Source organism: Pristiophorus japonicus, chromosome 9 (assembly GCF_044704955.1).
Source record: "Pristiophorus japonicus isolate sPriJap1 chromosome 9, sPriJap1.hap1, whole genome shotgun sequence".
NCBI lineage: Eukaryota > Metazoa > Chordata > Chondrichthyes > Pristiophoridae > Pristiophorus > Pristiophorus japonicus.
Window position 1 is genome coordinate 132,442,226 of NC_091985.1, and position 22,094 is coordinate 132,464,319.

General features: G+C 45.1%; 1 protein-coding gene across 1 annotated transcript in view; it reads right to left on the reverse strand.

The window, feature by feature from the left end:
* The window catches only part of plcb4a (phospholipase C, beta 4a), a 600,847-nt gene that overhangs the window by 237,630 nt on the left and 341,123 nt on the right, over window positions 1-22,094 (reverse strand). The window contains exons 4-7 of the mRNA XM_070889861.1: window positions 17,123-17,203; window positions 14,102-14,161; window positions 9,552-9,695; window positions 2,957-3,036 (exon numbers count right to left, since the gene is read on the reverse strand). Coding sequence (XP_070745962.1) covers window positions 2,957-3,036; window positions 9,552-9,695; window positions 14,102-14,161; window positions 17,123-17,203 — 365 coding nt within the window. The remainder of the gene's footprint in view (window positions 1-2,956; window positions 3,037-9,551; window positions 9,696-14,101; window positions 14,162-17,122; window positions 17,204-22,094) is intronic.

Here is a 22,094-nt window from a genome sequence, read left to right on the forward strand (position 1 = left end):
GCTCAGAAAAACCTTGCCTACGCTTATAAATCAAACGTAGGGAATGAGAGTGGGGGGGGGGGTGAAAAGGGTTTACAAGCATTAAACACTTCACTTTTACAAATAAAGAGCCATCATCAATAATAAATGATAAAGAAATCAATCCCAAAAAAATTAAAATAAAATTATATTTTTTTAAAAATCAATCAATAAATAAAAAATTATGTTTCTACTCACCGACTGTAGCACCGGGAGCCCTCCAACAGCGTGCTGGAATTGGGCCCCCCCACCCCCGGCCAGTATCTCTCTCTCTGTCTCTGTCAGTGTCTCTCTGTGTTTCTGACAGCGAGGGGTGGGGAGGGAGAGAGGGGGGGGGGGGGGGGAGGAGAGAGAGGGGGGAGAGGGGAGAGGAGAGGGGAAGGGGAGCGGAGAGGGGAGGGGGTGGAGAGGAGAGGCAGTGGGGGGAAAGGAGGGGGAGTGGGGGAAAGGAGGGGGGGTGGGGGAAAGGAGGGGGGGTGGGGGAAAGGAGGGGGGGTGGGGGAAAGGAGGGGGGGTGGGGGAAAGGAGGGGGGGTGGGGGAAAGGAGGGGGGGTGGGGGAAAGGAGGGGGGGTGGGGGAAAGGAGGGGGGGTGGGGGAAAGGAGGGGGGGTGGGGGAAAGGAGGGGGGGTGGGGGAAAGGAGGGGGGGTGGGGGAAAGGAGGGGGGGTGGGGGAAAGGAGGGGGGGTGGGGGAAAGGAGGGGGGGTGGGGGAAAGGAGGGGGGTGGGGGAAAGGAGGGGGGGTGGGGGAAAGGAGGGGGGGTGGGGGAAAGGAGGGGGGGTGGGGGAGAGGAGGGGGAATGGGGGAGAGGAGGGGGAGTGGGGAGAGGGAGAGAGGAGGGGGAGTGGGGAGAGGGAGAGAGGAGGGGGAGTGGGGAGAGGGAGAGAGGAGGGGGAGTGGGGAGAGGGAGAGAGGAGGGGGAGTGGGGAGAGGGAGAGAGGAGGGGGAGTGGGGAGAGGGAGAGAGGAGGGGGAGTGGGGGAGAGGAGGGAGAGTGGGGGAGAGGAGGGGGAGTGGGGGAGAGGAGGGGGAGTGGGGGAGAGGAGGGGGAGTGGGGGAGAGGAGGGGGAGTGGGGGAGAGGAGGGGGAGTGGGGGAGAGGGGGAGTGGGGGAGAGGAGGGGGAGTGGGGGAGAGGAGGGGGAGTGGGGGAGAGGAGGGGGAGTGGGGGAGAGGAGGGGGAGTGGGGAGAGGAGGGGAGTGGGGGAGAGGAGGGGAGGGGAGGGGGAGTGGGGGAGAGGAGGGGGAGTGGGGGAGGGGAGTGGGGGGGGGTGGAGTGGGGAGTGAGGGGAGTGGGGGGGAGTGGGGGAGAGGAGGGGGAGTGGGGGAGAGGAGGGGGAGTGGGGGAGGAGGGAGGGGGGTGGGGAGAGGAGGTGGGGGAGAGGAGGGGGAGTGGGGAGAGGGGGGGGGGGGAGAGGAGGGGGAGCGGGGGAGAGGAGGGGGAGCGGGGGAGAGGAGGGGGAGCGGGGGAGAGGAGGGGGAGCGGGGGAGAGGAGGGGGAGTGGGGGAGAGGAGGGGGAGTGGGGGAGAGGAGGGGGAGTGGGGGAGAGGAGGGGGAGTGGGGGAGAGGAGGGGGAGGGGGAGGAGGGAGAGAGGAGGGGGAGAGAGGGAGAGAGGAGGGGGAGAGAGGAGGGGGAATGGGGGAGAGGAGGGGGAGTGGGGGAGAGGTGGGGGAGAGGAGGGGGAGTGGGGGAGAGGGAGAGAGGTGGGGGAGAGGAGGGGGAGTGGGGGAGGGGGAGAGAGGAGGGGGAATGGGGGAGAGGGGGGAGAGGAGTGGGAGTGGGGGAGAGGGAGAGAGAAGGGGGAGCGGGGGAGAGGGAGAGAGGAGGGGGAGTGGGGGAGAGGAGGGGGAGTGGGGGAGAGGAGGGGGAGTGGGGGAGAGGAGGGGGAGTGGGGGAGAGGAGGGGGAGTGGGGGAGAGGAGGGGGAGTGGGGGAGAGGAGGGGGAGAGGAGGGGGAGCGGGGGAGAGGGAGAGAGGAGGGGGAGAGAGGAGGGGGAATGGGGGAGAGGAGGGGGAGTGGGGAGAGGTGAGGAGGGGGGGGGGGGGAGACTGAACGGGGGGCGTAGGGGGAGGCTGAACAGCGGGGGGGGGGGGGAGGGCAGCTGAACGGGCCCGCCTCTGCCGCTGGATTCGCTGAGGACTTCGGGCGGGGCCCCGCCGACGCCGGCTCCAACGAGGACTTCGGGCAGGGCCCGCCCCCAGCGAGAGGCCGGGCGGGCAGGCCCCGCCAATGAGGTAAGCGGTGTCAGGCCACTCGGCCGGGGATAGGGGCAACATCCCTTCGGCCAGGGATAGGGTCGTCAACCGGAGACAAGACGCGCTGTGAGGGCCAGGAACTACTGCGCACGTGCACAGCTGCTGGCACTGTTTTTGGCGCAGAGCTGTAGCTCCACTCCCAGCAGTTCCTGCTGCGCTCGCCGAGGTGGAAACGGGCCTACAGATATCGGAGAATCGCGAGGTAAGTATTCGGCGCAATTTACGCTCCACAAATTAGGCGGGCCTCTCCAATGTGCGCCGTTCTAGCAGGGGTCCAAAACTTGAGCCCATTGAAACTAGGCCAGGATACTTTCATGTAATAAAAGTCTTGAAATCAGATATTAGGGCACAAATGTATACTGCATTTGCATTAAATTCCAGTGTCTGCTATTTTAATGCAGCCATTAAAACAATTTTATATTAATATAGATTTAACATTAGAAGTACCCAATTTCAAGGGACTAGTCTCATTTCCTTCGTGCTACATTTTTTGAGCTGTGACATTTTTTACATAATCTAGTCTCAGTGTACATGAATGTGAGAATTAATAAACATTTGCCATATCATTGAATAAAGTATTTACAAGCAAAATTTTCAAGTGCATTTTAAAATAAATTCAATTCAAGACCATCACATCTGTAGCTAATACAATTTAAATAAGGAAGTGATATAGGTGTAACTTAACTGTTTATTGAGACACGTCATAGGGCAGACATTGTTAGCTTTGAAGTTGTGAACAATGGCTCTTAATCCTTCTACCCAATGCTGAAAGATCAGAAAGACAAATGAATTTCAGTAAACTCATTATAATAACTTTTGAATCCTTTTTCTTTTTACCCAACATATTCAAACGCTTCTCCTTTAACATGGAACAACAATTCCAGTTAATTACAATTCCCCCTACCTGTCAGCACTCTCCTCCCTCAGCCCAAAGCTCTTCAAAAATCTATGATTGGTGTGCACAGCACATGCCTGACTGCACCATTAAGCACTTGACCTCCGCATGGCACATCTTCACAACCTTACAGTTACACTTCTTAACTCAGCAAGAGGACGTTCTTAAGTACTACACTGCTGATTATATGTTTGTGGTGTCGTAGTAACATCCATTTGCTTCACTAGCTTCTGGAGCAGCTGCATCAAGGCAATGTCAGACAGTGGGAATCCCTCGTAGCAGAATAAGAATCTGTTTACTGGTCGCCTAGAAACTGATCTGTTTTAGAGTTTCATCATTTTTTAAAAAAGTTTCTTCTGATTACTATCCAATGTTCTTAGAGAAACTTATATAAAAGAAAAAACACACAGCTAAGAACTGGTAGCCAGAGATCACCATGCTGTGAAATGGGTGTCTCCTCAGCATTGCCCAATGGGTTGACTTCACAAGCTAGTGACTTCACAAGCTAGTGCAGGATAAGTTCTCATCCAAGAACTTAAGAGTTTTACAGAGGAGCCCTGCAAAAAGATCATTCAAAAACAAAGTCTGTCACCTTTAAGCAGCCACACAGAATGATATTTGGTAATGTTTTGTTAATGCACATTACACAAAATGATACCTTTAATGTTTTGTGACTGCATTTAATAACAGAATGATATGGGCACAAAATCATATAATTTTGGTGCTTTTTGACAAACTAAAAACAGCAGCAATCAGTTATAATTTTGTTAATAGAATGCTACTGCAGTTCTAAGTGGGCTAAATACAACAGTTCAGGCACACAATTGTTTATCCAACTGCAAGGTAATAATTCAAATCCATTTTAGTTGATAATGTGGAGATCATTTACTTATTTGCCTCTGCATCTAACAGGCCCAGAATAGCTTGCTTTCATAGTGTAGCAAGATTTTTGTACCATTAGAGGGCAGTACAATTCTTAAATAGTGTAAAGAGAATACAGTACCACCTGAAATATTACCATCTATAGGTAAGTCTGTCTTTGCAGATACATTCATTTACAATACTCCAAAACATCCATCAGTGAGAGTGTAGTGGGATGTGAACTTTTCATGATTTAATCTGCAGCTTTTCCGAGTTTTGTAGGTTTACATATATGCACTATGGGGTATTGTGGTCCCAGGACTGCTGCACATCAGGCACTACATAAGCATTCTAGCAAACAGGCCAACTGTGCATGATAATGCAAAGTTAGCTAGTTTAAATATTTTAATTGCATTCCCAGTTCTTTGCACATGACCTGCTGGTCAGAGGTTAGGGTGGGATTTCCAGGACTATCAGCTCTTAAAGGGCTCCTAGCTACCCTAAAATCTGCCCTTCTGCTGGGTCTCATTTCGCAATCAGGTGTTGGAGATTCTGCTGCAGAAAGTCCTGCAGTGAAGGATGGCCTTTTGGAAGATGGCCAACCCTAAATAAAGAGTACAGCCAGAGCAGCATGGCTGGAGATAACTGAATGCCTAAATGCAGTCTTATTTGTGGCCTAACCCTGCAAACAGGTGTGATAGGCGATGCAAAGTTGCCATGGTAAAGGTAATCTTTATTGGTCTTTATTATAAACCTTGTGTACAATGAGATGGAATGCAGGGCACTTTGCCAATTGTTTATCTCTAAATGCACAGGCATGCCTATACTGTATTTGCATCTAGAATTGTCAATGTTGTTGAATCAAAATGTTACACCCATTAAATGTTACACCCATTACAACTGCACACATCCATTAAAAGTGGCTACTATCCTGGGAACTTGGGTGGCACATATCTTGCACATTCCTCCTTCCAACATATCTGCTTGCAGGAATAAGCTGAACATAATCAGAGGCAGTGCATGTAGACAGGAGTGGGGGTCACCATTGCTGTGGCCAGTGATTTCTTATCTGGAGAGGGCTGTGGAGATTTTGGCATGGAATTAAGAGAGGGAGTGGGAAGTCAGCAGTCCCTGGCTAGTACTCATTGCTTTAATTCCTTATCACCTTATTCACTCACTCATTCATTCCCTCCCTCCCACAGACATAGGCAGAAGTTGGTTCATTTCAGTGTAACACACTGCAATATAAAGCAATACGTCAACGGGTGTCTTATTGCAAGCTTTGTAAAATATGTTGTTCCTCATTCCTCTAGGTGACCAAGAGGAGAAGATAAATGAGCCCAATGTACATTCTCAACTAAGCAACCTACATCACCCACTCCTACACTGGCAAGCACCATCACAGATAATATATCGGTTAGTGAGTGAGTTGCAGGAAGGAGCACTTGGTAAAGAACGGATCATGAAGGGAGACTCCATTTGCTGGTCAAAGAGCTCCTTGGGCCAAGGAATGTGGGCACAAATCAGGACACAGCCACAGCTGGGCCACAACCCACCCAATTAGCACCCTGACTCACTGAAATCTAAGCCTATATGAATGCAGTAAATGCAGCGACGTCCAGTGAACAGACGCTACAAGAGAGATCAGCCACCGGTAAATGCAATCGGAAGAACGGTAAGGGACGGATTACCAGAGTGGATGTGGAGTGAAGCTCTAAACGTTCCGTCCTGTGTTTCAACATTGAGTAGTTGGGAGGAAGCATCATTTCAAACAAAGCAGCGACTTATTTGTACAATGTAATATAAACGATTTGCGGTGTCATCAGTACCCATCCACTGTAAGTAGGGGCCCACTCAAATTTCTATTCCTAGCTATGGCACAAATGTAGTTTGGTAACTTCATGGAGCTATTTAATAGTGTGCCAAACAACCTGTACAATTTGTCCACCGAGGAGTCTACAATCAGCATCTGTGCAGTGCTGCAGGTGTGGTAGGCCAATCTGAAGACGACCATGGATAATGTGGCCATTGCACGGCCTACTGCAGTGAAAGAAAGACTTATTTCTGTAGCTCCTTTCACAAAGTCAGGACCTTCCAAAGCGCTTTACAGCCAATGAAGTACTTTTTAAAGTGGAGTCATTGTTGGAATGTAGGAAACATGGCCATCAAGTTGCAAACAGCAAGTTCCCACAAATAGCAACGTGATAATAACCTGAATCTGTTTTTGTTATGTTGATTGAGGGATAAATATTGGCCAGGACGCTGGGGAAACTCACCTGCTTTTTCGAAATAGGGATCTTTTACGTCCATCTGGGAGAGAAAATGGGGCCTCAGTTTAACGTTTCATCCGAAGGACGGTACCTCTGACAGTGCAGCACACCCTCAGCACTGGAGTGTCAGCCTCGATTTTTGTGCTCAAGTCTCTGGAGAGGGACTTGAACCCACAGACTCAGAGGTGAGGGTGCTACCAACTGAGCCATGACTGACACCTAGAGGGGGGAAACTTAGGTCATATGCACCTCCCATTAGCACCCCTGGGGGGGAGCAAATGCCTTTGCGGCCGGACGCAATGCCGCTAATGACTCCCGCTAAATTCGGCAGGAGTTTAGCGGCGGCGCTACGATGTTGTGCCCTGATCTCCTGCGCCCAGAAATCGTAATGTCACTGCAGTGCGCAGCGCCCCAGACCCTGAACTGGGTATCACCTCCCTGAAGCTGCCCTGGGCGATGACAGTGACAGCTTCAGGGAACGCATATCGGGCTGCCGGCCCTTAGCCGGGCCAAAATTAGAGGTAAGGTGGCCGGCAGTTGGTTAAAAAAAACGGCCAGTTTTCGTGTGCCTTTCATTTCCCTTAATTCTGGGAATAGGCCCTCCTACGCGGCCCGGTGCGTAGTGCTGCTGAGCCGTGCGTCCCATTTTCGAGGCATCCGTCCCGCTACTGCTCCAGAAAGGAAGTGGAGCGCTTGATTTAGTGCACCACTTCCTTTTGGGGGCGGTAACCCCAATTTCTTGAGAGAGAGAGAGAGAGAGAGAGAGAGAGAGAGGCGAGACTTCTGCACCTGGCGCAAAGTCTCGCGAGTATTACCGCCCCCAAACGGGGCGTCCCTGAATTGTTAGCCCTTAGTCGATTGGTCGATGTCTTAAATTCAGGCACAACATCCATCACAAAATGGGGCTCGGCTGCTCCTGGGCATAAAAGCTACAGCAATCTGCCTTGTCTGGATTTACCCTGTTGGGGAATTAGTTTGAGACTGCAATTCTGAAGGACTTCAACAACCTCACCGGTGCATTGGAGTCTGTGTTCCAACTGATCTGTTGCCTTGCTGAGGGAATGGCCAACAGGACAATGAGAAATGCTAGCCAAGTATAATAGCGCTGTCACTCAGGATGATGCCACATCTATATGAACTCAGTCACCTTGCTAAAATGACTGCCGATGTGTCTATGAACATGCAGACCCAGGTAGCCACCAGACCAATCACCGTGGCAGCAACAGTCGCAGGGCCATCGATTGACCCACATAAGTGTTATTCACCCACCTCCACTCCTGGAGACAGGCAATAACACCGAGCAGTCATGTATTTCATTTCATTCTCCCATTGGGTAAACACTTTTTAAGGAACATACAGTTAGGATTAGAACATACTGCATAAAGTTTCACGCTAAGAGAAAGAGCCAGGGTAAAACACACTGAACACACCTACACCAGACACTATAAGGTTTAGTAAAAGCTGGATTGATTGAACCTCTAATGCATCCTTCCAGTTGTTGTGGAGAAGTGATGTACAATTTCTAGATCTGCAAGTAAGGCTGATTGTGAAGGATAGTGAAGGAAACAAAAAAACAGCAGATTATAAGATTAAAGCTGGGAAATAATGAGTAAAGCTAGCACACTACAGAATAAAATGAGGAGACCACATGGTATTAAAATCAATGTCGGCATTTCCTGTGCAATGTAATTAAATTATATTATACTTTACCAGGTAATACTCTTTTTTCCTGCTTATACTGAGTGTCTTCTATTATAAACATTGAAACACACTTGAAGAACAACTATTGGAAGAGTGCTGGGTTTTCTAAGTGCTTATCCCAAAGTAAATGATGCTGCTTCAATCTCTGTTTATTTTACACAAATACCACCACTGCCATTGTGGAAACTCTATTTTCAGAGCTTCTATGTGGAGGTTTGTGATTGGTGACATTAACTGAGTGGACATGTTGTAAAGAAATAGGAGAAGTGGATCAGTTTGCAAAGCACCTGCTCTGTAACACCGGTGGCAAAAAGATTAGAATCTTAATGGTCATAGGTCTTTTTTTGCCCAGAATGTCACCCGAGTTTGGTGGAGTTGAGCAAGTGCACCTTAAGTGACTGATTCTCCCATTCTCGCCCCATCCTATGAGAAATGCTTCCGCTCGTGACCGTGCTGCCAAGACTGCCTCTGTTTCTGTTCAAATATATTTATTTCACTCCGGTCTTTCTCAATCACACACATCCAGTGAAAAGGAATGGATGGATAATCCAGCTGTACCCAGCTGTCGTAAGCACTACTGTGATCTGTAAGATAGCACTTATATTTGCTTGGCACCTCCTCAAAGAAACATAGTTGATATTTGGCGCTCAGTGGCCAGGGGCAGGGGGGGGGGGGGGGCGGCGGGGGGGAAATCAAGCCCGAGTCCTCCACAGTCATGGACTTGTATTTGGATGCCCCAATGCACTGTGCTGATAAACAATTGGAAGTTTAATATCAATAGGAAATGACCTTCCTATCTCCTTTAGCAATTTTCCCACCAGTGTTCTAAACATGACAACTCGACAAAACAATTGGAAGAAGGAAAGCAGTGAATGCAAATTGACATTAACTCACTGGAACTTAGACGGATGAGAGGGGATCTCATAGAAACATATAAAATTCTGACGGGATTGGACAGGTTAGATGCAGGAAGAATGTTCCCGATGTTGGGGAAGTCCAGAGCCAGGGGACATAGTCTAAGGATAAGGGGTAAGCCATTTAGGACTGAGATGAGGAGATACTTCTTCACTCAGAGAGTGGTTAACCTGTGGAATTCCCTGCCGCAGAGAGTTGTTGAGGCCAATTCGTTGGATTATATTCAAGAGGGCGTTAGATATGGCCCTTACGGCTAAAGGGATCAAGGGGTATGGAGAGAAAGCACGAAAGGGGTACTGAGGTGAATGATCAGCCATGATCTTATTGAATGGTGGTGCAGGCTCGAAGGGCCGAATGGCCTACTCCTGCACCTATTTTCTATATTTCTGTTGCTAATGTTGCTAAAGGGCGACACGTCTAATGTCTGACAGAATTATTTATTGGTATATAAGCTGGTAGATTTTAGAAGTTAGAGGAAATAGAAAATCATGATCAGTTCAGACATTTGTTTAAAAAAAAACCTCCCATGTGATATTGTGTATTCGTAGCATTTGGTCAGAAAATAGCAACATGTTCGCTGTGAAGAAATAATTCTTACCACATTCGATTTATTTAAAGGACGTGTTAATTATGTGTACCTTAGCTGTTTCCGCACTGTCAGCCACTAGATATGTAAAGCTGATGTTTACCAGGTCAGCATCACAGCAAACACAAAAAATCCTTCCATCTAGTTCATTTTCTGCTTTTCCAACCGCCTCAAGTGCAGACAGTATTTTGGGATCCTTAGACATAAGAAAAAGGAGAGAAAAAAAACATTTGTATAATGAATTATTTAAGGTAATGAAATAACTATTGAGCATGCAGAAAATAATTATGGCTAATTTTATTTGAATTTTGCTACAGCTGATGAAGGTTCAAATTAGTGGATTGAAACATTCTGCAGTACTGAAGTCTGTTGTCTGCAGCTTGTTGTCTGACAGACTTGACTTTAGCCTTGACCTATTTTGTTCTATCACATCCCTTCTTGTCTCTCTAGTTTGTCAATAGTATGATAATCATTGCTCCACTGCAATCCTTTCCCTTGTTCCCCCAAAGCTCCAAATCTGCCATCCCCATGGGTTGTCACCAAAAAACAGATTAACTTGTCTTTTATTTCATTGCATGGTTTTCCAATGTCCCTGCTGCATTAGCCTAAGTTAACAAGTCACAGCATTCTGAAAAATGACTGAAATGTTTCCTGACGTATTAAGGTACTGTCTAAATGCAAGCATTCATGGTATTTTTATAACTGTCATATCACAGTTTTCATTTACACAACCAGAAGAATTTGCATTTCTTTAACATCCCTAAAATAGAAACTTTGGGCCCAAAATTGGCCCTCCGTTTTTTTCAGCACACCTCCGAGCCCCCCGCCGACATTTTACCTCAGAAGCAGCGGCAAAAAAAATCCGTCCGATCATGGCCGATTCGCGAGCTGTCTGTGGAGCTGGTGTGGCACAGAAGAAAGATAGGAGCTAGGTCCTAGCACTGAAAACAGTGCCGGGACTTTTGCACATGCGCGCTAGAGTCTGTGCACATGTGCAGTAGCTCCTTGCAGGCCGTTTCGGCAAACGCGCGCTGCAGGCTGTGTGGGAGGGGCCCGAAGCACGCCCTGGCCGAATGGGCTCCCTCATCGGCGGCCCACTGCATTCCCTAAGGTAGGTCTTCTATTTTTTATTTGTTATTTACTGATTAATTTTGGTGTTTAAGGTGCAGGGTTCCTTCCATTTTTTTATTTGTTATTTATTGATTGCTTATTACTTTGGTCTTGGTGCTTTAGGTGCAGGGTTCCTTCTATTTTATTTGTTAATTAATTGCTTATGACTTTTTGTGCTTTGTTTGGTGCATTAAATGTAGTTACTTGCACCGATTTCTTAACTGTAAGGTCTTTCTGCGCAGACAAAAGTGGACACATAAGCTGCCCTAAGTTAGTTTAGTACAACTTTTTTTCTGGACAAATTGGCATAAATGGCTGGGAATGCCCCTTTTGAAAAAAAAACCGACCTAACAAAAACCTAACTAACTCACTTACACTGGCGCAAATTAAATGGCCATATTTGCAACTAAAAAGATACACCAGAAAAACCAAGTTACACAAAAAAACTGTGCATCTCATGGGGAAATTTGGGCCCTAGTCCCAAAGGAGAAAAATTAATTGACACTAAGTAGAATTTGCTACAGACTGATGTCCTCCATAACATTAACTAATATGCCATTTACTTTATAGCACTGCTGATACTGGTAGCGTGCACACATAGTACGATATGAGCACGCACCTGAAGAGGCTTTGCAAGTGGCGGTTCTCGGCGCGCGACGTGCATGTGCCGAGAACTGGCATTTGCAATCTGTCAAAATGTGTTTTGTCAGATCCCACGCATCCCTGGCAGAAGGACATTCGAGCGCAGAGATTTGGGCTATTTGCCCACCTCTTGCTCAGCGAATGTCCTTCAAACTCTTATGCCTGGCAGGCATATAGCTTATTTTAATCAGCGTTAGTTTTAAAACATAGAAAAATTAAATTTTATGATTAATTTTTATATTAAAATCTCTGTCCATTAAGGTAAGTTTATTTTTAACCCTATTAAAACATTTTTTTTTTAATTCAATAGCTTTTTTTTCTAAAACATTCAATTCCAATTAATTTTAAATATGTGAGGTATTTTTTTAATTTATTGTGTTGTGTTTCTCTGTTTTTGGGGGTATTCTCATTGATAGTAATGGGAGCTTGTACAAACGGAGCTCCCATTATAATCAATGAGAATACTCCATGTTCATTGGTGGTCCAGGCCTACGTGATCCCAGGTTGCGCTTATGTTCTTGGGATGTGTGAGCCCATACGCTGGGCTGCGCATCTAGGCCTTGGACCATAAGTATACGTTCCTTCAGGACCACCAGGTACTTTTGGAAAAACAATTTCGGTCGGAGGCGTCCACCCGCAAGAAGCCTCCAACTGCAATTTTCGGGCCATTAACCTTGCTGACAGAGGCCACCAGGCTTCTTTGATGATTGTTGGGCTGACTGGCTCAGAACAGGTCAGCAACAATTCATTGGCATTTATAGACGTACAATCACAGCTTATGCACATAGAATTATTTTTCCCTTGTTCCAGTGTGAAATCCAACCCACAATATAAAGGCAGTTAATTCCACAGCATTGACATTCCACAGTAAAAACATTCAATAAAAGAAGAAAGTGCTGGTCAATCTGCATCTGTGATTAGAACAAACAAGTTGACTTTTCGGCGCCGCCCTTTGTTCAGAACTGGAACACATGAGGTGAACAGGCATATTGTGAAATCATGAAAACGGGGAGGAATTGGAGGAAACTACATTTCAAAAAGACAAGCCCAGAAAGGAAATGAGTGGAATGATGTATCCCATCATTTCAATCAAGTAATGGACAACTATTAAAGAAACCAGGAGTTACATTGAGCATGATAGGGACAGTTTATGAGGCCAATGACAGAGATCCGAGTGAAATGGGAGGGAGAGTTCAAGTAGCTTGTCACAGGTAGCTCGAAGTTGCACCTGAGATAGTTAGCAAAATATTCATTTAATCTGCATTTGGTTTCCCCAATGGCGAGGAGACCACACAAGTAGTGAGTACAGTACATTAGGATACACATAAATTGCTGTCTCACATGGAAACAGGCTTTCGGACCCTGGATTGTGATGTGGGAGGTGGTGAACGTGTAGGTGTTACATATCCTGTGTTTGAAGGGCAACCTGAATTAAGGATGTTTCTGAGGAAATATTCCCTTCGGAAAGTAACGATGGGAATGGAAAATGTGTTTGGTGGTGGGATCATGTTGCAGACCACCAACGATGTCTCCGCAAGATCCTACAAATCCCCTGGGAGGACAGACGCACCAACATTAGCATCCTCGACCAGGCCAACATCCCCAGCATTGAAGTACTGACTATACTTGATCAGCTCCGCTGGGCAGGCCACATTGTCCGCATGCCAGACACAAGACTCCCAAAGCAAGTGCTCTACTCGGAACTCCTTCACGGCAAACTAGCCAAAGGTGGGCAGAGGAAACATTACAAGGACACTCTCAAAGCCTCCCTGATAAAGTGCAACATCCCCATCGACACCTCGGCGTCTCTGGCCAAAGACCGCCCTAAGTGGAGGAAGTGCATCCAGGAGAACACTGAGCGCCTCGAGTCTCGTCACTGAGAGCATGCAGAAATCAAGCGCAGGCAGCGGAAAGAGCGTGCGACAAGCCAGTCTCACCCTCCATTAACCTCAACAACTATCTGTCCCACCTGTGATAGGGACTGTGGTTCTCGTATTGGACTGTTCAGCCACCTAAGGACTAATTTTAAGAGTGGAAGCAAGTCTTCCTCGATTCCGAGGGACTGCCTATCATGATGACAAGTTGTAGGTGGCGGAAGCAGCAACAGACAATCTGAAAAATGTGATGGTTGGTGAGGTGGAAGGTCCATCACAGTTGTGAGAGAAGGAGTCTTGGGTCAGGGCAGAAGCAGGGGAAATGGGACACGTCTGGTTAAAGACTCTTAAATCCTTAGCTGAAGAAAAATGACATTTCAGAATGTCTGATGCAGAAGGCACATTGGTCAGAGCAGATATGACAGAGCTGGATAAACTGGGAGAAAAGAAGGGAGTGTCTTTATAGGATGTGGGGTGGGAAGAAGGTTACTCTGGGTGGTTATTGGATTGTACCGGTACTAGATATCAATGAAAAGGTAATCACCATAGACAGAGAGAGAGAGAGAGAGAAAGAGAGCGAGATCTCCAGAAAGGGAGCAGTCAGAGATGGATCATGTAAAGAAGAGGAATGGGTGGAAATTGGAAACAAAGTTAATAGAATTCTCAAGATCAGAGCGAAAGCAAGAATCAGTACCTACACAGTCTTCAAGGTCATGAAAAGTATAGTATTCTGAGAAGTACTGCAGAACCTTATCTTGAGAAATAGTTCTGCAAGGTATCTAAATCAATAAACCTCACCAGTATCTTGGCAATAATCTTATCAGATCTTCAAGAGGAAGTATTTTCTTCAGAATAATATCCAATTAATTTGTTTAAGTCAACGTCATTCCATCACCTGTTGTCTCGTATTATTTACATTTCTTCCTTCTTATGCACTTGATCTCCTAGAGATAACATACATAAAACACATTCTTACCTTGGGGATAGTCCCATATCGAATGCTGTTGACCATCGAACATTCCAGTACCTGTCCTTCCTTAAAAAATACAGGAAATACTTGCAATAAGTTATCATATTCAGCATGCCATTATTACTTCTCTGTGGAATGGATCCATAGCATTTGTGTTTCCAAAAATATTTTGATTTCCTGCAGCTTATAGGGCCCAAGTTTCGGCCTCAGTTGCTCCTGATTTTTTGGAGCAACTGGTGTAGAACGGAGTATCTTAGAAATTCAAATTCTCGGCATTTAGTTTGCTCCAGTTCTAGTCAGTTAGAACAGTTTCACTTTGGAACAGAATTTTTTTTCAAAAGGGGGCGTGTCCAGCCACTTACGCCTGATTTCAAAGTTTCGGCAGTGAAAACTTACTCCAAACTAACTTAGAATGGAGTAAGTGAAGATTTTTGTACGCTCGAAAAAACCTTGTCTACACTTTAGAAAATCAGGCGTAGATTTCAAATTAGGCGTAGGGAATGGGGGGAGGGGTTTAAAGGGAAGTTTACAAACATGAAACACTTCAGTTTTACAAATAAAGAGCCATCATCAACAATAAATGATAAATAAATCAATAAATCAACCAATAAATCAATTAAAAAAAATTAATAAAAATTTAAAAAAATCAATAAATAAAACATTTTCTACTGACCGACTGCAGCACCGGGAGTCCTTCAACAGCATGCTGGGACGGTTCCCCCAGTGTGTCTCTATCTCTCTGTCTGTGTGTGTGTCTCACTCTCTGTCTGTCAGTGTCTGTGTTTCTGACAGTGAGGGGAGGGGAAGGGAAGGAAGTGGGGGGAGAGGGGGAGAAGGAGAGAGGATGTAGGGAGGGAGGGAAGGAGAGAGGAGGGAGGGAGGAAGAGGGGAGAGAGGAGGGAGGGAAGGAGAGAGAGGGGAGAGAGGGAAGGAGAGAGGGGGGAGGGAGGGAAGGAGAGAGGGGGGAGGGAGGGAAGGAGAGAGGGAGGGAAGAAGAGGGGGGGGGGGGGGGGAGGGAGAGAAGGAGGCTGAACGGCCGGGCCCAAGACCTCGGGCTAGATTTATAGGTATGTGGCGTCAGGTCTCGGGGGGGGGGGGGGGGGGGGGTGGGTCGCGGAGGTCCGCGGGGGGAGAGAGAGAGTTGCGGAGGTCGGGTCACCGGGGGGGGTGGGAGCGGGAGTCGAGATGGATCGGGAGGGAGCAGGAGCTGGGCGTGGGAGGCAGCCTTATGCACGCAGCCCCAATGAGGCCATTCAGCCAGGGCTAGGGGCTGCATGCTTCGGGCCCCTCCCACACAGTTTTGGGCGCCTGGAGCTACTGCACATGTGCGCCCACTGTAGCGCGCATGTGCAAAGGTCCCGGCACTGTTTTCGGTGCAGGGACCTGGCTCCGCCCCCAACAGCTCGTGCTGCGCTGCGCCCGGCTGCAGAAGACCTGCAGGGAGCCGGAGAATCTGGAAGTTTTTTTTAGGCGCACTTTCTGGCGCGAAAAACGGGTGTCCAGGTCCGGGCCGTGCCGTTTTAGGCGCGTCCCGTAACTTGGGCCCAATAAGAGCAACTTTTTCTAAACTTCTATATCCTTTATCACTGTTTCATAATACTGTAATAGTATGAGCAAATTGCCTAGTATCTTGAATAACTGCTAGCTCATAAACTAATGGTAGAAAAAAATTCTCCTTCAGCATCCTTTTGAGGGTTTATTGGATCAGTGCTGTGGTCAGGAGAAGTGAGGCAATGTGCCCAAGCTTGGGGGGGTGGGGGCTGAAATTACCATTGGCATGGGGCAAGGAGATGGCAAAGATATGCCTGGAGTGGTGCTTCTGCCCACCTGCCCCATGCTAATGAGGTGTCCTTCCACTGACCTCACGAACTCTGGTAAGGTTGGTGCTGGTGGGGTACTATCAGATGCAACCCTTCTGGTTACACCAGGATTGAGACTCATGAATTTTTGGGGCCACTGTTGTAAAAAGTGCAAAAGGATACCAAAAAATTAAATCAGAAAACCAGGAAAGAGAATAAAGGTCAGCATTGAAAAAAAATTGGGAGTCATAATTGAGTGGTATGCACATGAATTCACAGAGCATTCAAAATAAAATTGGCGATTTTGAAGCAGATAAACAAAATAATTAAAAAGATGGGCAAAAGCATTTTGTGTTTTATACATAGGGGTATAGAGTAGAAGAATGATAACATGATAAATTTGTACAAAACACTGTTTGGGCCAGAGATAAAGTAATGCATGTAGTGTTGGGTACCTTGTGATCAAAGGAATATTAAAGCCAGAGACAGCATTTATGTGTAGATTCACTAGGATGCTGCCAAGGAAGGGAAACTGTAGTTATGACGAGAGAATTGAGATACTGAGACTAGCTCCAATAGGACAAAAAAAGCTGAGAGGAGAGTTAACATTATAAGTGTTAAACATTATGAAGGCTTGCAATAGAGTGAATAGGAAAAGAGCATTTCCTTTTGTTGGAGAGTCAGTGACGAAAGATCATCAATTTACAAATGGGAGTGAGGACAGAGGTTATGAAGAATTACTTTACACAACGGTTGTTGGAGCATGGAGTGTTTTGCCACAAGGAGTGTTTGCGGCACAGACCATTGGTTCTTTTAAAGGAAAATTGGATAAATATTGGAAGCAGAGGAAGATACAGGGCAGGGGTGAGCACAGGGCAATGAGATACATTTTGGAATGCTCTCGCAAAGAGCTAGCACATTAATAGCCTCCTCCTTCTGTGCTGTGAACTTTTAATGGATATTTTTAGAACAAAATTAGAAACATTCTGCAATATATTTTAGGTATACAGAGTTTGTGGCCTGTCCATTCTTTTTAAAACTGAGGAAAAAGTTTGCACTGAAATAGTTTTGGTCGTTGACCTTTTAAGTTATTTTACTCTCAATGTGACTGTTATTTAACTCATTTTTAAACAATAAAACAGTAATATAAATCATTATCATTTTATCATGTAAAGCATATTGATTGGACAAGGATAAGGTCACAGAGGTCAAGTGTGCACAAAAATACCTTTCCTTCACTTTTCCATGTGAGAAAGAATCCAAACTCATCCACCTTAAAAATACAGTTTGGTTCCAACACAGATGACTCCTGTTGGAAGAAACAATTTTCAATTATAAGTCAATTAGTAATCACAGCTCTTAAAAAGACTACTGTTTTACAATAAGGCCCTGATCTTGGCCATGCATTCAGAACAGGCCGCAAGCGGAACCAGAGCACTGTAGGGAAGAAAAGCAACTGAGTCCTTAACCTCTCATGTGCACCTCTTTGTGACCAGCTTAAGAATGAAAAACTGGTCACCATGTCCCCCTGAAGCCAGAGTTACTGAAAGCAAAAGTGAAATATATTGATGTCTTGATATTTTCCTTCCTCAGCGTAACACAAGTGCAGGAATATGAAGGAGAAAGTGGTGGCAGTGATAAAAACTGTTCCTCGATTTCCCCAAGAAATGTAACTTTGCTCTATGGAATTTTAAGGGTATATTTGCAATGTTAACAAAGATCACACAGTAAACAAGTTATGCTAATTATATCTTAAATATGTGAATCAGATTAATTGGCAAGTAAACTTTTCCCCGTAACGGAGGAATCTACAAGTGTTCATTTCATTTAACTATGATGGTTAAAATTGGATTCATTGAGCTCAAGTTTGGCCTCCCCCAACCCGCTTAAAACGGCACGCCTCTGCGAGGTACGCCAACTTTGTAGAAGAAAAACCGTGCCTAAAACTTACCGAGGAGTTCTCCCCACTCCTCAGGACGGTCTTTGGCCTCAGCATAGCGCCACCACATCCAGTGGGAGGGGCGGAGCCAGGTGCCGGCGCTGAAAACTGTGCCGGGACCTCTCTGCACATGCGCACTAGAGTGTGCACGCATATGCAGTAGCTCCTGGCAGCCCGAATCTCTGCAATGCTCTGCAGGCTGTGTGGGAGGGGCCTGAAGCACGCAGCCCCTAGCCCTGGCCGAATAGGCTCCCTCATCGGTGGCCTGCTGCGTTCCCTAAGGTAGGACTTCTATTTTCTATTTGTTATTTATTGATTGATTGATTGCTTATCACTTTGGTCTTGGTGCTTTAGGTGCAGGGTTCCTTCTATTTTTTTATTTGTTAATTAATTGCTTATTACTTTTTGTGCTTTGGTTAGTGCTTTGTAAGTCTTGGTGCTTCCTTGTATTTTTTATTTGTTATTGAATGCTTATTTTTGTGCTTTGTTTAGTGTTTGGTGCTTTAAATGTATTTATGCTTCTTTAATGTTGTTGTGAAGGTGTTTAGTGCTTTGCAAGGTCCTCTCACTTCCCTCCTGCCCCCCCACCCCCCACCCGCCCACCACCACTGCCCCCCCACCCATCTCTGGCTACCTGTGCTGATTTCTGTGCGGACACAAGTGGCCACAGACGTCGGCCTAAGTTAGTTTGGAGTAACTTTTAGCTGTCTAAACTTGCTTAAATAGCCAAAACAGGCATAAGTGGCTGGTAATGCCCGCTTTTGAAAAAAAAAACTAAACCAAAAAAAACCTAACTAACTTAGAATGAAGCAATTTAAATGGGCAGAATTGCGATTTTTAAGATATTCAAAATCAATCTAGTTGCTCCAAAAAAATAGGAGCAACTCCTGGGCAAACTTGAGCCCAATAAATGCAATGCAAACATAATGAAAAGGTCATTTGAGAGGCACATAACCTTATAGATAGGCACTCCATTATAACAGCAAGTCTTTTTTACAAGATTTCTTTACTACTCTGCGGAGCATCCCTGGAAATTGTAGGGAGTGGTGTACTGCATTACACCACCCACCACAATGCCCTTTAGTGAATCCACTCTACAGATAGATACAGGATCTCCAAGGTATCTACAACAGCATCTCCCAAACCAACAACTTCTACAACCTAGAAGGACAAAGGCAGCAGATGCATGGGAACACCATCACTTCCAAGTCACACACCATCCTGACTTGGACATAAAGCGCTTTTCCTTCAGAGTCGGTGGTTCAAAAATCCTGGAACTCCTTATCAAACAGAATTGTGGGAATACATTTACCACATGGACTGCAGTGGTTCAAGAAGGTGGCCCACCACCATCTTCTCAAGGGAAACTAGGGATGGGAAATAAATGTTGTCCTTGCCAGTGGCACTCATATCCCAAGAATAAATATAGTTTCATTTGCAAACCTCATAGAAATCAATTCCAGTACAGGGAAGCATTTTTCCCAACTCTCAATAAATATTATTATTTACATTACTTAAAGGCAGTAGGCTGTGGGAAAGTGTGATTGATCCATGATAGCTGGGAGTGAGGATGGGAATGTACTCAATGTAGTTTGATATCAATGTGTGTCCAATTCCACAACAGTCTAGTCGTGCCCCTAAGGAACAGCTGAATCACTGCAGAGCTGTGTGTGACGGCTTTCCTGGCAGGTCAGTGGTCATTTGGAGGAGCTACTCTTGCCTAGTTCTCTTATCTCACCAACAACTCTATCTTTTGGTCTAAGAGAGGTTTCCTGTGTCAATTCAAGTGTCCAGGAAGTAAGAAAAAAAAAGGATTTATAAAAAATAAAAGATGAAAAATGGGATCTAATTTTCAGTGGTAGCATGTGCCTATCCTTCCTATGTGCATCACAGCAAAGTATTTTACGTGTTGCTAGGGATTATCACTTACCCAGCCAATAGCATTTTTAAAAATTGCATGGTTAAATTTCCTACCGTCCCTAGTGCCCCGAAGCTGTTAACTCCTTGCTAGTTCCATGGGCGCCCTCTAGTATCATATCTAAATGATCACAATTCATTATTCATTGCTAATAGTGAGTGTTGATGGGCCACTTGACTGCTGGGGCCATTGCAGTCAATGAGATGCACACTTCTAGGAGGGGCCAGCCAGTGTATAGTGTTTAGGAGCTGGAACCTTGGAAGATTTTCTCCTCCCGATCCCAGGGATGTGGAGATCAATTATAGCGGCCCTATTGTTATCCCGGGTGACATCAGCTTACTAAGCACAGATCGAATGTAGGAGTTCTCCGATTTGGAGAGTTTTCTCACTCCCGAATAAACTCATATTCAACCACTGGAGGAGCCAAACTATCTACCTCTACACCTGTTGAGCAAACATGAAGTAACTGCATATGAATTCTATCAATAATACTCAAGTTTACTTCCGCCTGACAGAGGGGCAGCAATATTTTGGGGTTGTGAATTTATTCTGTCAATATAAACATTTCAACAGTAAATAACACAAATCATAGGAAAAAAGTCATTTGTTTTTGCATTTTATTTGCATCTGTCATAAAAGGGTCTCAACTACTCTCGAGGGATTAAAGGAATTATTCTTTAATGCGCGGGTCCAACAATGCATTCTCAGTCATCTGCAATCCCGATTTTCCTGTTGACATGAGCCTAGAAGTACACTTATAAGAAATAGAATTTGCATTTGTACAGAAATCCAGGCTCCTTTTGTACTAGAAACAATCTGAAGTCAGTGCCACATAATCAGAGATCTACCTCAAGATTAAGTCTTACCTCAGAGTTGGTTAAAACGAATGTGATGCTTTGGCACTATAAACTAACAGGGACTCTTCTGAATTTTACACATCTTCCCCTCTCGTTGTCAGCTAACCTCCAGTTTTGTTCACCTATTATCACCACATCCTCGGGTACCAGCATGATAAAATTTAAAATAAAGCACCATTTCATTTCCCCTCAATATTCCTGCACGTGCCCATACTCATATGCGATGTGAAATATGAATATGTATTCTTTTGCTGATATTTATAAAAATGTTTTTATATTTTATATTTAGTTAAACACATTGTTATCAGAATGGTCGACATAAAATAATTACAATGAGCTGAAAGACAAACTGCTGGGAGCATGCACAAATAATCTTTGGTGCTCGCTATCTCTAATGTAACAGATTAATAAAACAGACTCAAATAGGGTCAAGGAGGATGGAGAGGCCATCGTGGTGAAAATCAGAGACATCAGTGTTAACCATTAGAGTGGAAAAGGGTAAGCAGCATTTTTTTCATAACATTCCCACAAAAAGATTATTACATTTTAAAGGGGCACTGCCTTCATGAAAAACAATTTGGCAAATCTTTTTTTCTTTGGAGAGGGAAAAAAGCCCAAATATTCAGTTACATTGACATCGTGGACAAGTGAAATGATGAAGCTATATATAACCAACAACTTGCTTTTATATCGTTACTTTAACATAGAAAAACCTCCCAAGACACAAATCAATATGAATTCAATCCACTGTTGCAGAAATAACTATTTAACCTTATACTTCAATCAGCCTGAAGATCCATATACCAGCCTAGAAATTCTGGAACATGCATTGCAATGATCAATAAATAGGACCATTTTAAAATTAATTCTTGCAATGCTGCAGTACACTGGCTCATTAAGCTCTAATTGATAGTACTGCTTTTAATAAGCAATGTAGCCATTTTCTATGCATTAGTCACGACTGCCAGCCAATCACATTACCAGTTCCTACTTACCTACAGTAACACAAATGCTGAATATTAATAAAGAAGTAAAAATAGCTTTACGATCAAATAAATATTCCAAGTGAAAACATTAAGCAGCAGGGAATGTTGAAAGCCAATGTTAATCAAAGAAGCATCATCTTTTAGCACCTAGCCTTGGAGACACAGCAAAGATGAAGGATTACATCAGAAAACTGGCCAGTCTGTATCTCTTTAAACCTCACTTATATTATTCAGATAAATACTTGAGGATAAGATCACTGTAGAGAATGTCTTAAAATATATATTCCATTAAAAAAATCATTAGTGGTTCTGGACTTAATCACAGTGAGGGTTACCTTCTGTTTGTGTACTTATTTCTGATTATTTTGTAAACACGTCTTATTTTATTAATAAAATGTGGATGTACATGTAACAAGTATAGGAAACACTATGACACACTTTCCTGCATGAGATTGAAATATTTGAATACAATACTATATTTTAATACTGTGAAACACTGC